Source organism: Rattus norvegicus, chromosome 1 (assembly GCF_021556685.1).
Source record: "Rattus norvegicus strain SHRSP/BbbUtx chromosome 1, alternate assembly SHRSP_T2T, whole genome shotgun sequence".
In the NCBI taxonomy this organism is placed as follows: Eukaryota; Metazoa; Chordata; class Mammalia; order Rodentia; family Muridae; genus Rattus; species Rattus norvegicus.
This window is the reverse complement of record NC_141534.1, coordinates 164,871,614-164,883,765: the sequence shown is the minus strand read 5'-3', so window position 1 is coordinate 164,883,765 and position 12,152 is coordinate 164,871,614. Positions and strand designations below refer to the sequence as shown.

General features: G+C 43.0%; 1 protein-coding gene across 4 annotated transcripts in view; it reads right to left on the bottom strand.

Annotated features, from left to right (window-relative positions):
* Positions 1-12,152, bottom strand: part of Gdpd4 (glycerophosphodiester phosphodiesterase domain containing 4) — a 109,153-nt gene that overhangs the window by 35,001 nt on the left and 62,000 nt on the right. For all 4 annotated transcript variants that reach the window (NM_001432536.1, XM_087589436.1, XM_087589433.1 and 1 more), the window contains 3 exon segments: positions 3,181-3,328; positions 7,228-7,382; positions 8,997-9,218. In NM_001432536.1, coding sequence (NP_001419465.1) covers positions 3,181-3,328; positions 7,228-7,382; positions 8,997-9,218 — 525 coding nt within the window.

Below are 12,152 nucleotides of genomic sequence, written 5' to 3'. Positions count from 1 at the left end.
TTCATCTTGGTGGATTTTTCCTTTGATGAATATGAAGTGTCCTTCCTTATCTTTTTTGATGACTTTTAGTTGGAAATTGATTTTATTTGATATTAGAATGGCTACTCCAGCTTGCTTCTTCTGACCATTTGCTTGGAAAGTTGATTTCCAGCCTTTCACTCTGAGGTAGTGTCTGTCTTTGTCTCTGAGGTGTGTTTCCTGTAGGCAGCAGAATGCAGGGTCCTCATTGTGTATCCAGTTTGTTAATCTGTGTCTTTTTATTGGAGAGTTGAGACCATTGAAGTTGAGAGATATTAAGGAATAGTGATTATTGCTTCCTGTTATATTCATATTTGGATGTGAGACTATGTTGTGTGCTTTTCTTCTCTTTGTTTTGTTGCCAAGACGATTAGTTTCTTGCTTTTTCTAGGGTGCAGCTTGCCTCCTTATGTTGGGCTTTACCATTTATTATCCTTTGTAGGGTTGGATTTGTAGAAAGATATTGTGTAAATTTGGTTTTGTCATGGAATATCTTGGTTTATCCATCTATGTTAATTGAGAGTTTTGGTGGATACAGTAACCTGGGCTGGCATTTGTGTTCTCTTAGGGTCTGTATGACATCTGTCCAGGGTCTTCTGGCTTTCATAGTCTCTGGCGAGAAGTCTGGTGTGATTCGGATAGGTCTGCCTTTATATGTTACTTGACCTTTTTCCCTTACTGCTTTTAATATTCTTTCTTTGTTTTGTGCATTTTGTGTTTTGACTATTATGTGACAGAAGGATTTTCTTTTCTGGTCCAATCTATTTGGAGTTCTGTAGGCTTCTTGTATGTTTATAGGCATCTCTTTCTTTAGGTTAGGGAAGTTTTCTTCTATGATTTTGTTGAAGATATTTACTGGTCCTTTGAGCTGGGAGTCTTCACTCTCTTCTATACCTATTATCCTTAGGTTTGATCTTCCCATTGAGTCCTGAATTTCCTGTATGTTTTGGACCAGTAGCTTTTTCCGTTTTACATTATCTTTGACTGTTGTGTCAATGATTTCTATGGAATCTTCTGCTCCTGAGATTCTCTCTTCTATCTCTTGTATTCTGTTGCTGATGCTTGTATCTGCGGCTCCTTGTCTCTTCCTTTGGTTTTCTATATCCAGGGTTGTTTCCCTTTGTGCTTTCTTTATTGCTTCCATTTCCTTTTTTAATTCTTCACCTTTGATTGTGTTTTCCTCGAATTCTTTCAGGGATTTTTGTGTTTCCTCTCTATAGGCTTCTACTTGTTTATGTTTTCCTGCGTTTCTCTAAGGGAGTTCTTCATGTCTTTCTTGAAGTCCTCCAGCATAATGATCAAATGTGATTTTAAATCTAGATCTTGCTTTTCTGGTGTGTTTGGATATTCAGTGTTTGCTTTGGTGGGAGAGTTAGGCTCCGTTGATGCCATGTAGTCTTGGTTTCTGTTGCTTGGGTTCCTGCGCTTGCCTCTTGCCATCAGGTTGTCTCTGGTATTACCTTGTTCTGCTATTTCTGACAGTGGCTAGACGGTCGTATAGGCCTGTGTGTCAGGAGTGCTGTAGACCTGTTTTCCTGTTTTCTTTCAGCCAGTTCTGGGAACAGAGTGTTCTGCTTTCAGGCGTGTAGTCTTTCCTGTCTACTGGTCTTCAGCTGTTCCTATGGGCCTGTGTCCTGAGTCCACCAGGCAGGTCACTTGGAGCAGAAAGTTGGTCTTACCTGTGGTCCCACGACTCAAGTTGCTCGTGGGGGGCTGCTTTTGAGCTCTCCGAGAGGGCAGCAACCAGGAGGGCCTGTGCCCCCTTTTCCCTGAGCCCCCGGGCACTGGGGTCCCAGATGGTGTTAGGTGTTTTCCTCTGGAGTCAGAAATGTGGGTAGAGTGTAGTCTCTTCTGGCTTCCCAGGCGTGTCTGCCCCTCTAAAAGTTTAGCTCTCCCTACCACGGGATTTGGGTGCAGAGAACTGTTGACCGGGTCCCTTCAGGTCTGGGCGTTGTCTGGATCACAGAGGACCTGGCGCTCAAGTGCCCTTGAGAGCACTCTTAACTGCTGATCCATCTCTCCAGCTCCTAGACTGTTTCCTAGTGGGAATCGTAGTGTATGTCTATAGTCCCAGCCACTTGGGAGACAAAGGTCGAGAATGACTTGAGGCTTAGAGTTTCAGGCTAGCATGAGTGGCACATCAAGACTCCCTTATGACAACCTGTTTTCTCTTGCATGCTGCTCAGTCGAATCATTCTAGGCAGACAGAAACCCAGGCTCTGTTGCAGTAACTGGCTAGCCACAACTCCCTCCATAGGTACTAAGTGACTGGATTTAGCAGAGGCTGCAAACCAGGTCTTCAGGTCCACCAAATCCCACCAGGGTGCCAGGGTAATACAGCTGGATGCTGACTCGTTGATTTAAGAGCACTGTATTCAAGAAACAGCTTTCTCTTCACAGACAAAGGGCTCTGGCTTCTTACCATAGCACTAGTGTGTGAGTGTGACCCTGTGTGTGTGAATGTGTGACCCTGTGAGTGTGTGTGAGTGTGACCCTGTGTGTGTGTGACCCTGTGTGAGTGTGGGGGAGTGTGAGTGTGTGTGAGTATGAGTGTGACCCTGTGTGACCCCGTGTGTGTGAGTGTGAGTGTGCGTATGACCCTGTGTATGTATGAGTGTGTGTGTGAGTGTGACCCTGTGTGTGAGTGTGTGTATGACCCTGTGTTTGTATGAGTGTGTGTGTGAGTGTGACCCTGTGTGTGTGTGAGTGTGTGAGTGTATGTGAGACTGTGTGTGTATGACCCTGTGTGTGCCCATATGTGTGTGAGTGTGTGTATGACCCTGTGTGTGTGAGTGTGTGGGTATGTGTGTGTGTGTGTGTGTGTGTGTGTGTGTGACTGTGATTGCGCATGCGTAAGCCTGCAATAGCAAAGCCCTAGAGTCAGACAGATCACTCATCATGAGAACATGGACCAAGACACCTGTGAGCTCCAGTTTTCTATGGGGATAATAAAAATAATCTCCAATGAGATTAAGTTGCAGCGTGTAAAATGCATTGCAAAGATTCAGCAAATAAAGAACCCAGAAGCATTGGTTGGTAAGGAAGAAGGCACATTTTCATTACTCACAGGTGTCTCTATTCTGAAGTAGCTTAACAGGGGTCGACATGGGGTGGGAAAGCACAGTCACAGCAGGCTTAGAATGATCTGGGCAAGCAGCTCACCATGAAGAAGAGAGGGTGGCTAAGCTGACTCAGGAGCTCAATGTTGTCTGTGGTCACAGAGTTGACATTAGAACACCAGGCCAGCGAGAAGAGCCAAGGCTCATTGATGACATACACATGGATGTAGATTTTAGCCTTTTTATAATCTCTGCAACAAAACAGAGCCCACAGAGGGTTTCCACTCAGTTGTACTCTCCATAACTAAAGGGCAACAACCACATTTGTGCAAAGCTACTGCTTAAATCACCAGACAGACAGACAGCTTCAGATCTACTGTGACAGAATGGGCTCAGCGGGGGTAAAGGTTGGTCTAGTCCTTTGGCTCCTGCAGCACCAGTAGAGTTCTGGTGAACTAAATGTCCTAAAACAAAGAAAACGGAAAGAGAAAAAGAGAAAGAATGGCTGGGGGTGGCATGGTGGGGTGGACAACAACAGACACATTTACAACATTTACAAATTTGCAGATATTCCCACCACAGCCAGTTTCAAACTACAACTGAGAAAACCAGTGTGGCTCCTGAATGGCTGCTTCTACAAGCTACTCACTGTCTGTCATCTTGGGCATGTGGGTCCCATGGGACTCTACCCTAGCACTGCCCACCCTGGCTCTGATGACCTGCTCTCTTACCATTTTCTCACTTGCTGTAACCCCACCCTGCTCTGTGTATGCAGACCTCACTCAACACCAGACTCCATACAGATACATATTAACTGAGAGAAAAAGGAAACACTAGTGTTGTAACCATCTTAACATTTAAACATAACGGATTTTGTGGTATTGTTTTTTTTTTTTTAACATGGCTTTGGTGGGAGAAAACAAACCCAGCTGTCTGTAAGGCACTAGGTCAGTGGACTCCTCGGTCTGATCTCTGGTGAAGGAAGAGAATGAGCAAAGGACTAGCAGAGCAAGGCCAGGGTCACTTCGAACTCAAGTTCTCAGAAAGCACACTAAGTCCACCTCGGCTGCTGCTCGACCAGTGGGCTGAGACCAGGCGGAAGTGTTTGCCCAAGTGAAGTGTTTGCCCAAGTGCTTCCGAAGCCTGGCCCAGTGGTCACACAGGAAAGTACAAGTCTGCCACGCACTAGCATGGCAAGCCCCGTGCTCCAGAGCAGAGGCTTAAGATAATAACCTCACTTTTCTGCAGGAGGCGCTGCCACCTCCCTGCTCACAGGTGAGAACTGCCTCTAAGGTCTACAGGTCACATAACTCAGAAAGAATTTAAAGGGGAAAAGTAGTGAAGAAAGACTTCTTTGTACTGTTTAAAACTATAACTCAAAATGCAATGTTTTAAAATATGAATAAGAGCTGTAGAAATTATAATTAAGAACATAATTCCCTTAAGAATTACTTCAAAGGAAATGAAGTACTTTGGAAGGAGTTTAAGGAGGCACTAAGGAGGTAGCCCTGAAAATGTGGAATCAGTGATGGAAGCAAGCAAAGAAACCAATTGACAGTGTGATGCTCACTCTTTTACCGGAGAACCAGCAGGACAGAGCTGCCAGCTATTCCCAAGCTGATCTGTGAGGTTAATGTGAGCCTCATAGAGAAGGTCAACAAAGGTCTCTTAACACTGTTAGGTCACCTGATCCAAAACACACATGCGAACGCACAGCTCTAGGAAAACCAAATCTTCAGTGGGGAGGGGGAGAGCACCAGAGTCTCTCTCTTACAGTGCAAGGTGGTCTTAAACTCACTGTGTAGTCCAGGCTGGCCCTGACAATCCTCAGTCTCCTATGTGCTGGGAAAAATAGACTTCAGTCTGGAGAAATGATAAGTGACAGGGAATTAATCACTGTACTCGGCATGAAACTACTGTAATCAAGACAGCAAGGGGCCAGAGCAAGAACAGACACATCAGCTAGTGGTCCTAAACAGAAACTCCGGAAATAGACCTATATAAATCTGCTCAAATAACCTGGGACAAAGCTGCCAAAGCAAGTGAGTGGAACAGTAGATTTCAACAATTTGAAAGGCCGGAGGCACTCTCCCAAAAGAACATTAAAATCTCAACCAAACCTTAGACTGTATAAAAATGAGCTCAGGGGCTGGAGAGATGGCTCAACAGTTAAGAGCACTGTCTGCTCTTCCAGAGGTCCTGAGTTCAATTCCCAGCAACCACATGGTGGCTCACAACCATCTGTAATGGGATCTGATGCCCTCTTCTGGTGTTTCTGAAGACAGCGACAGTGTGGTCATATAAAATAAATAAATAATCTTAAAAAAATGAGCTCAGGACGATGTGTAATAGAGTATATAATACAACCTTATAGAAAACATAGAAGAAAAGAATTCTGTCAGCTCTTGAGTTGAGCAAAGAGTTCTTAGATTAGAGCCCTTAAAGGAAGGGCTCATGTGCCAGCCTCTTCCAAATGGAAACGCTGTTCTTGCTCTGTGGAGACCTTGCAACCTATTATGGAAATGCCACAGTAAGTGAGTCACAGACTAGGAGAATGTGCTCCCTTTTATAAAGATTTGTTGTTTTTATTTATATGTGTGCATGCCTGAAACTATTGTGCAATTGCCCATAGACTGTAAAAGAAGGTGTCAGATCTCCTGGAGATCCAGCTATGTGTGGTTCTGAGCCTCCCAGCATAGCACTGGGAACTCTGGGTACTATTGTTATCTACTGAGCCATCCCTCCAGTCCCAGGGAAATGCTTTCAAACCCTATCTAACAAAGAGTGGAAAGAATTCTCAAGATTCAATGGTAAAGAAAAGGAATTTGAATGGAGAAACCCATGAGCAAGTAAACACAGCATCCTTTGCCTTTAGAGAATGTATTTAAACAAACAGATGTCACTCCATGCCTATCCGAAGAGAGAAGACCAAAAAGTGACAACACCAAACAATACCAAGGATGCAGAAACTCTGGGTCATGGTGTTGGCAGGAATGTTCAATTACTATATCCAAGAATTTGAAATCTGGAGCATTTTATCCCTGATATAAAGACTTATATGTGCATGAAAGCCGGTGTGCAAACAGATGGAAACAAGCAGATATCCTTCCGCTAGCAACTTATTAAATAAACTTTGGTATACACACCATTGAACACTAGTCAAAACGAAAATGAACAAACTATAGATAAATGCCCTGGATAAAATTTAACGGAATTATGATGAATGAAAAGATATACTAGTCCCCAAATAATATGAGCTTGTTCATTCTTGATATAACACATTATAGACATTTTGCCAGGGTAAAGATTGTAGGCCAGGGGAGAGGACAGACGCTGCAGAAGGGCAGCACCAGGGATGCTGGGAACCACAGCTCAGGGAGTTGTTTTCACTCCCACCGCACTACAGCTTCGTTCACAATGGCTAAGGTAAGGAATCAATCCAAGTCCCTACCAATAGATCCATAAAATTGATTAAGAAGTGGATTAAGAAAACGTGGTGCTTATATACAATGGAATACTATTCAGTGTTTTAAAAAGGAACTTCTGTTAGCTGCCCCAATATGGATAAACCCAGAAAACACTTCCTCAGGAAATACTGTATTTTGGAAAGATAAATATTGTACGATGCACTTAAATGTGGGGTCTTAAATAGTCAACCTTACAAAGGCTAGAGTAAAACGTATATACCAAGCATGCAAAAATATGTGTGGAGAGCCTGGAAAGATGGCTCAGCTGGTCAAAGTACTGCCTGCTCTTCCTTAAGACCCTGGTTCAAATCCCAACAACCACTTGGAGGCTCACAGTCATCTTATGACTCCAGTTCCAGGGGATCTCATACCCCTGGCTAGCCTCTGTGGGTACTATACATATGCACATACACACACCAGGGAAACACACACGTAAGATAATAAATGGATCTTTAGAATAAGGATTGAATGGTAAGGAATTAGAGTACAAGGAAAAAGCATCATCTACACATCATAAATGTTCATTAACAAGAGAAGGGAGGCAGAAAAAGCAATGAGAAAGCAGAGGACTCAAAGATGATATTAAACCAAATAAAGGGAGGGGGGAAGGAAGCTAAGTAGAACTAATAATTTGTAAATGTTACAGCAATGATGCATGCCAGGAGCAGGGGTAAAACACTTACCTCAACCCAGAGTAGAACAGTCTCTTATAGTCGACATTTATTATACTAATATTCTTTTGTGTGAGCTCCTCAATGGACCATAAACGGCCCACATGCTGAAAACCGGGAGCCATGTACTTGACATATTCTCTATCAAAACCCGGCAGCCAAAATATCTGCAAGGACAGACAGACAGCAGATGCTCAACTTTCCTGATACAAAGAGCCCAGGAAGAACGGGTGAGACTCCATCCCAGCCCTGGTAGTAGTCTACAGGGAGCAGAGAAAGAGTCCAGCCCTTGATGAAGCAATCTAATTAGTTATATTGTCTGATGAACTCTTAAAAATGGAGACGGCTCCTGTGGAATTGAGTTTTCCCCCAGACCTTTCCGTCTTCCAGTTAAACAGTAAGGCAGGGGGCGGGGCAAGCATATAGAAAGATTCAGACAAAAAATAATTGAGGGCTAAGGCTGTATCTCAATGGCTGAGCTCTTTCCATGAACTAGGTACTCAACAGAGGAAAAAACATTGGTAGATATAAGCATTAAGACACTATCCCCTAGTTTCTGATGCCAAAAGCCATCCTCGAGAGAAGCTACGCAGGCGTTTCCTGGCAACAGGGGTGCTGCTGTGCCTCACCTACAGAAGAGCTCCATTTGCAGGGAGATACATATTTATTCTACTCACAGCATTGATTTATTTTGAGAAATTAAATGATTTGAAAAAATTGCAAATAGTGATTCTACAAGAAGAAACCAAAACCAAATGAGGGGCAAAGCTTTACTCAACTAAGAGTCCGTGGTCTTTCTACATCATTCTTTACAACCAGTGCCCTCAAAGCAGTTCTGTCATGAGGATCGTGACCCTGCTATCACATTGGGTCTATGTTGAGCACTGGGTCGACCCCCTCTGTGTTCTCATATACACTGCTGTGCTTTGGTGTGGTCCCAGGAATTGACTATATGGTCCCAAGCACTTTAGGCAAGAATTCTATGGCTGAGCTATATCTCCAGCCCTCTTAAATTTTTCTTAATTTTGAGGCAGGGTCTTGTTGAGTTGTATAAATTAGCCTTGAGCTTATTCTATATCCATTCAAGCTTTAAACTTGCCCTCGTCTGGCCTCAGCATCCAGAGTGGTTGGAATTCGTTATATATGACCAGGCCTGGCTTATATACATTATTCTTTTTTCCTGCACATGTATGTATGTGTAGCATATATATGTGAATGTTCGCATGTACACGAATGTACACTGTGTGCACACGCACATGTATGTGCATACATGTAGAGACCAAAAGTTGGCATGAGATTGGTTCCCATTTTATTTTTTGAGACAGGGTCTCTCATTGAGCCTGGAGTTTGCCAATTCCAGTTAGTCTAGCTAGCAATCTCGCTCTGCCCTGTCTCTGCCTCTTAAGTGCTGAATTACAGGTGGCTGCCATGCCGGGACAGCTTCCACATGGGTTCTGGCTATCCGAAATCCCACCTCCATGCTTGTGTGCAAGTGGTTCATGCACTGAGGCATCTCTCCAACTCCTAGATCATTCTTTAACAATACGCTAATATTATATTTGGTTTACACAGGAGTCTCAATCTTTTTCCCTATTGGGGTCATTTTGACTGGACCATTCTCAGACTGCCTTCTGTAGCTGTATAAGCAGTAATTTCCATTTCCAAGGGAAGTAATATCACTACTGATCTCAGAGAGGACATAGGTGGAAGTTAAATTCAACTATGCTCCTGACCAGGTTCCCCACCCCCAACCTCTGACATACACACTAAGAAAGACATACCAGACGCTGCTCAATTTTAGAGTCGAGGATGACCCTTACTACTCTTCGGACAAAAGTGTTTCTCAGAGGATGTCCTGGTGGAGGGCCAAAAAGGTCAAATAGCACAATCTTCTCTTCCCTTTTTGCAAGTTCCAAAAACTCACTCAGCTGTGGAATTGATTGGTTGCCTGCTCTTTTTTGATCAGCCTCTGATAAAGGTTTCATGCCAAAAAATGGCTTATGCTAAAAATAAATGTATTAAAGAAAACATTGGTTCTGGTCAAGCACTCCCACACTTCCTGCTCTGTGATTCCACACAGCTTACATTACCACTCAACTCGCTATGCTCTGACGTACGAGGGAAGGACAATGCCGTCTCCATTGGCAATTTGAGGGTTTGGAATGATTTCTTTAATATCCTAGACTTCTTATACATATACCGAAAGTTCTCCATGTTCTTAACTCTCCCTTTTAATCTTTTCTTCTGTAACCCATGGTCCCCATCTCCTTTATAGCACACTGACTTACCACATGGGCTCTTGCTGTCACAGTTTTGTGTAATGGAAAGAGCATATGCTTTGGTTTCAGGGTTCACTGTGTTTAGTCCTAGCTGTACCACTCCCTCATTTGTTTATCGTGTCAACTTGCTAAAATCCTACGCTACCTGTTCAAATGCTTCCTCCTTCATGAAACATTTAAGTATTCCTGAACTAATGAGACTTTGATAGCAAGAAATTCTGATGGTCCATTTTTTGTGTTTCTATACATTTATATCTTGTGTTGGCTTTGATTTGAAGATGTGTGTATTCATACACATCTTAGACCACAGTTAAAATCTTCACTCAGTATGCCTCTTGCTGTTCATTTAAGTTCGACCTTATTCAAGTCTTCAAGACACTGGCACAATATAGCCAAACTCTTTGCCAGAATATCACATAAATGGCCTCTAGCCCCGTTCTGAATACAGCCCTTGCTTTTCTCATGAGTTGGGCCTCCACTCATGTTTCTCTTCACATTCTTGTCTTCCAAAATCCTAGGAGAATCACTCAGTAAGCTCTGTTTGCAGCATTCAAAGACTTCTAGGTCAGAGTTCCAAAATTCTCCACAGTCCTCCTGTACACCAGTTCTAAAGGCCTGAGGATTGTCTGGTACTACAATGGACTCCATTTCTCAGTACCAACTTTCTGTATTACTTTTCTCATTGCTAGACAAAATTCCTAGCAATAAGCAATCAGAAGGAGGAAGAGTTTGTTTTGGTTCATAGTTTGAGGGTACAGTCCATCATTTCGGGGAAGGCATGGCCGCAGGAACTTGAGGCAGCTGGTCACATCGTATCTGTAGACAGGAAGCAGAGAACGATGAATGCCAGCTAGCGCTCTCCTTTTTATTCAGTCCAGGACCTTAGCCCAGGGAACAGTGCTGTCAACTGTTAATGTAGTTATTTCCAACTCAACTAACCTGATCTCGATAATCCTTTATAGTCATGACCAAAGGCTAGCCTAATCCAGATGACCCTTTACTGGCAGGACCATAGGCTAGCCTAATCCAGATGATCCTTTGTAGTCACATCAGGAAGTTTATCTCTTAGGTAATTATAGATCTGGTCAAGGTAACAAGCAATACTACCCTTGATCAATATTCTTAGTTTTAATATCCAAAACTGTAAAACAGGAAAGTGGTGTAGTAATCTGTGTATTTCTAGAATTTTTTTTTGATCCAAGATCTCGCTGCATAGTTTAGATTGGCTTCAAACTTATAATCCTCCTGTCTCAGCTTTCCGACTGCTGGTATTAGAGATCTGTGCTACCACAGCCAGCCTCTGGGATCACTTGAAGATTAAAGGTGTACCTGGTATTCTTGTTAGTGGATGGGATATACTGAGAAAGAATCCTGAACTCGAAGGGTGGATGAGACAAACTTCTACAACTGAAAACCAAAAGGAACCAAAGGCTGAAGCCTGTGAGAAGAGAATGCCCAAGGACAATAGGATGTAACTAATGAAGTCCCCAGGATCTGAGGAGCATTATATGTGATAGAAAACATGGAGTTAACATGCATCCATCGATGGCTGGAATACCCTTCAGCCCTAAAAAATGAATAATTATGCCATCTGAGGTAGCACAGGTCATCTTGCAGGGCGTCACGCTAGTGAAATAAGCCTGGCATATATGCCCATGTTAGTGTCAATTACGTGTGGGATCCAAGAAAATCAAGAAGTGATTACTACAGCCTGGTAGTGCTAGTGGAATGGTAGGGAGACATTAGTCAAAGCGTACGAAATTTCATCTAAACAAAGAATGCTATGTGCTGACTATGATTTTAAAATGTAATAATTCTTGAAATAATAATGCTGGAACACAATTTAAGCATTCTCGCTACACAAAAAATGTCACGTGTGATAAAGCAATGGTTAATTGGTTTGATTTATCCATTTCCTGATGCAGACATATTTCAAAACAGCCTGTTGGGCCTGAGTATGTAGCTCAGTGGTAAAGCAAATGTCCAGTGTGCATAAGTAAGGCCCTAGATTTGATCCTCAGCACTGCAAAACCAAGCAAGAAAATAAATAAAAAACCGTTATGCACCGTAAGTACACACAGTTTTTATTATTTTTAGTGTGTATTTGAACATGTTTATTTGTGTAGAAATGTGTGTAAGTATAGGTGCATGTGCTGAAGAGGATGTGTGTGTGTGTGTGTGTGTGTGTGTGTGTGTGTGTGTGTGTGTGTGTGTGTGTGTGTGTGTGTGTGTAGACTGGAGGTCGGTGTTGGACACCTTCCTTAAATCTCATGCTACCTTACTTTTTGAGGCGGGATCTCTCCTGGAATCAAGAGTGCACTGCTTTGGCTAGACTGATGGGGATCCTCAGTCTCTGCCTCCCTAGTACGGGGACTGCACAGCTTAACAACCACGCTAACTTTACATAGATGCTGGGTGTACACATTCAGTCTCCCATGCTTGCGCCCTTCAGCTCTTTCTATGTATTGAATGCACCAGCTACGATGTCCTGTGTGCTGCTCAGGGGTGTGTAAGTTGAGGATCTTTTCTTTTTCTTTTTTTTTTAGTGGTTATCTGCATTTCTTGGTTCAAAGGCTCTTTCTTCTAACTTCAAAGCTTGCAGTTGACGGTTGAGTCCCTGTCTTCAAACCTCTCTTGTCTCTCTTGGTAAAATCTTCC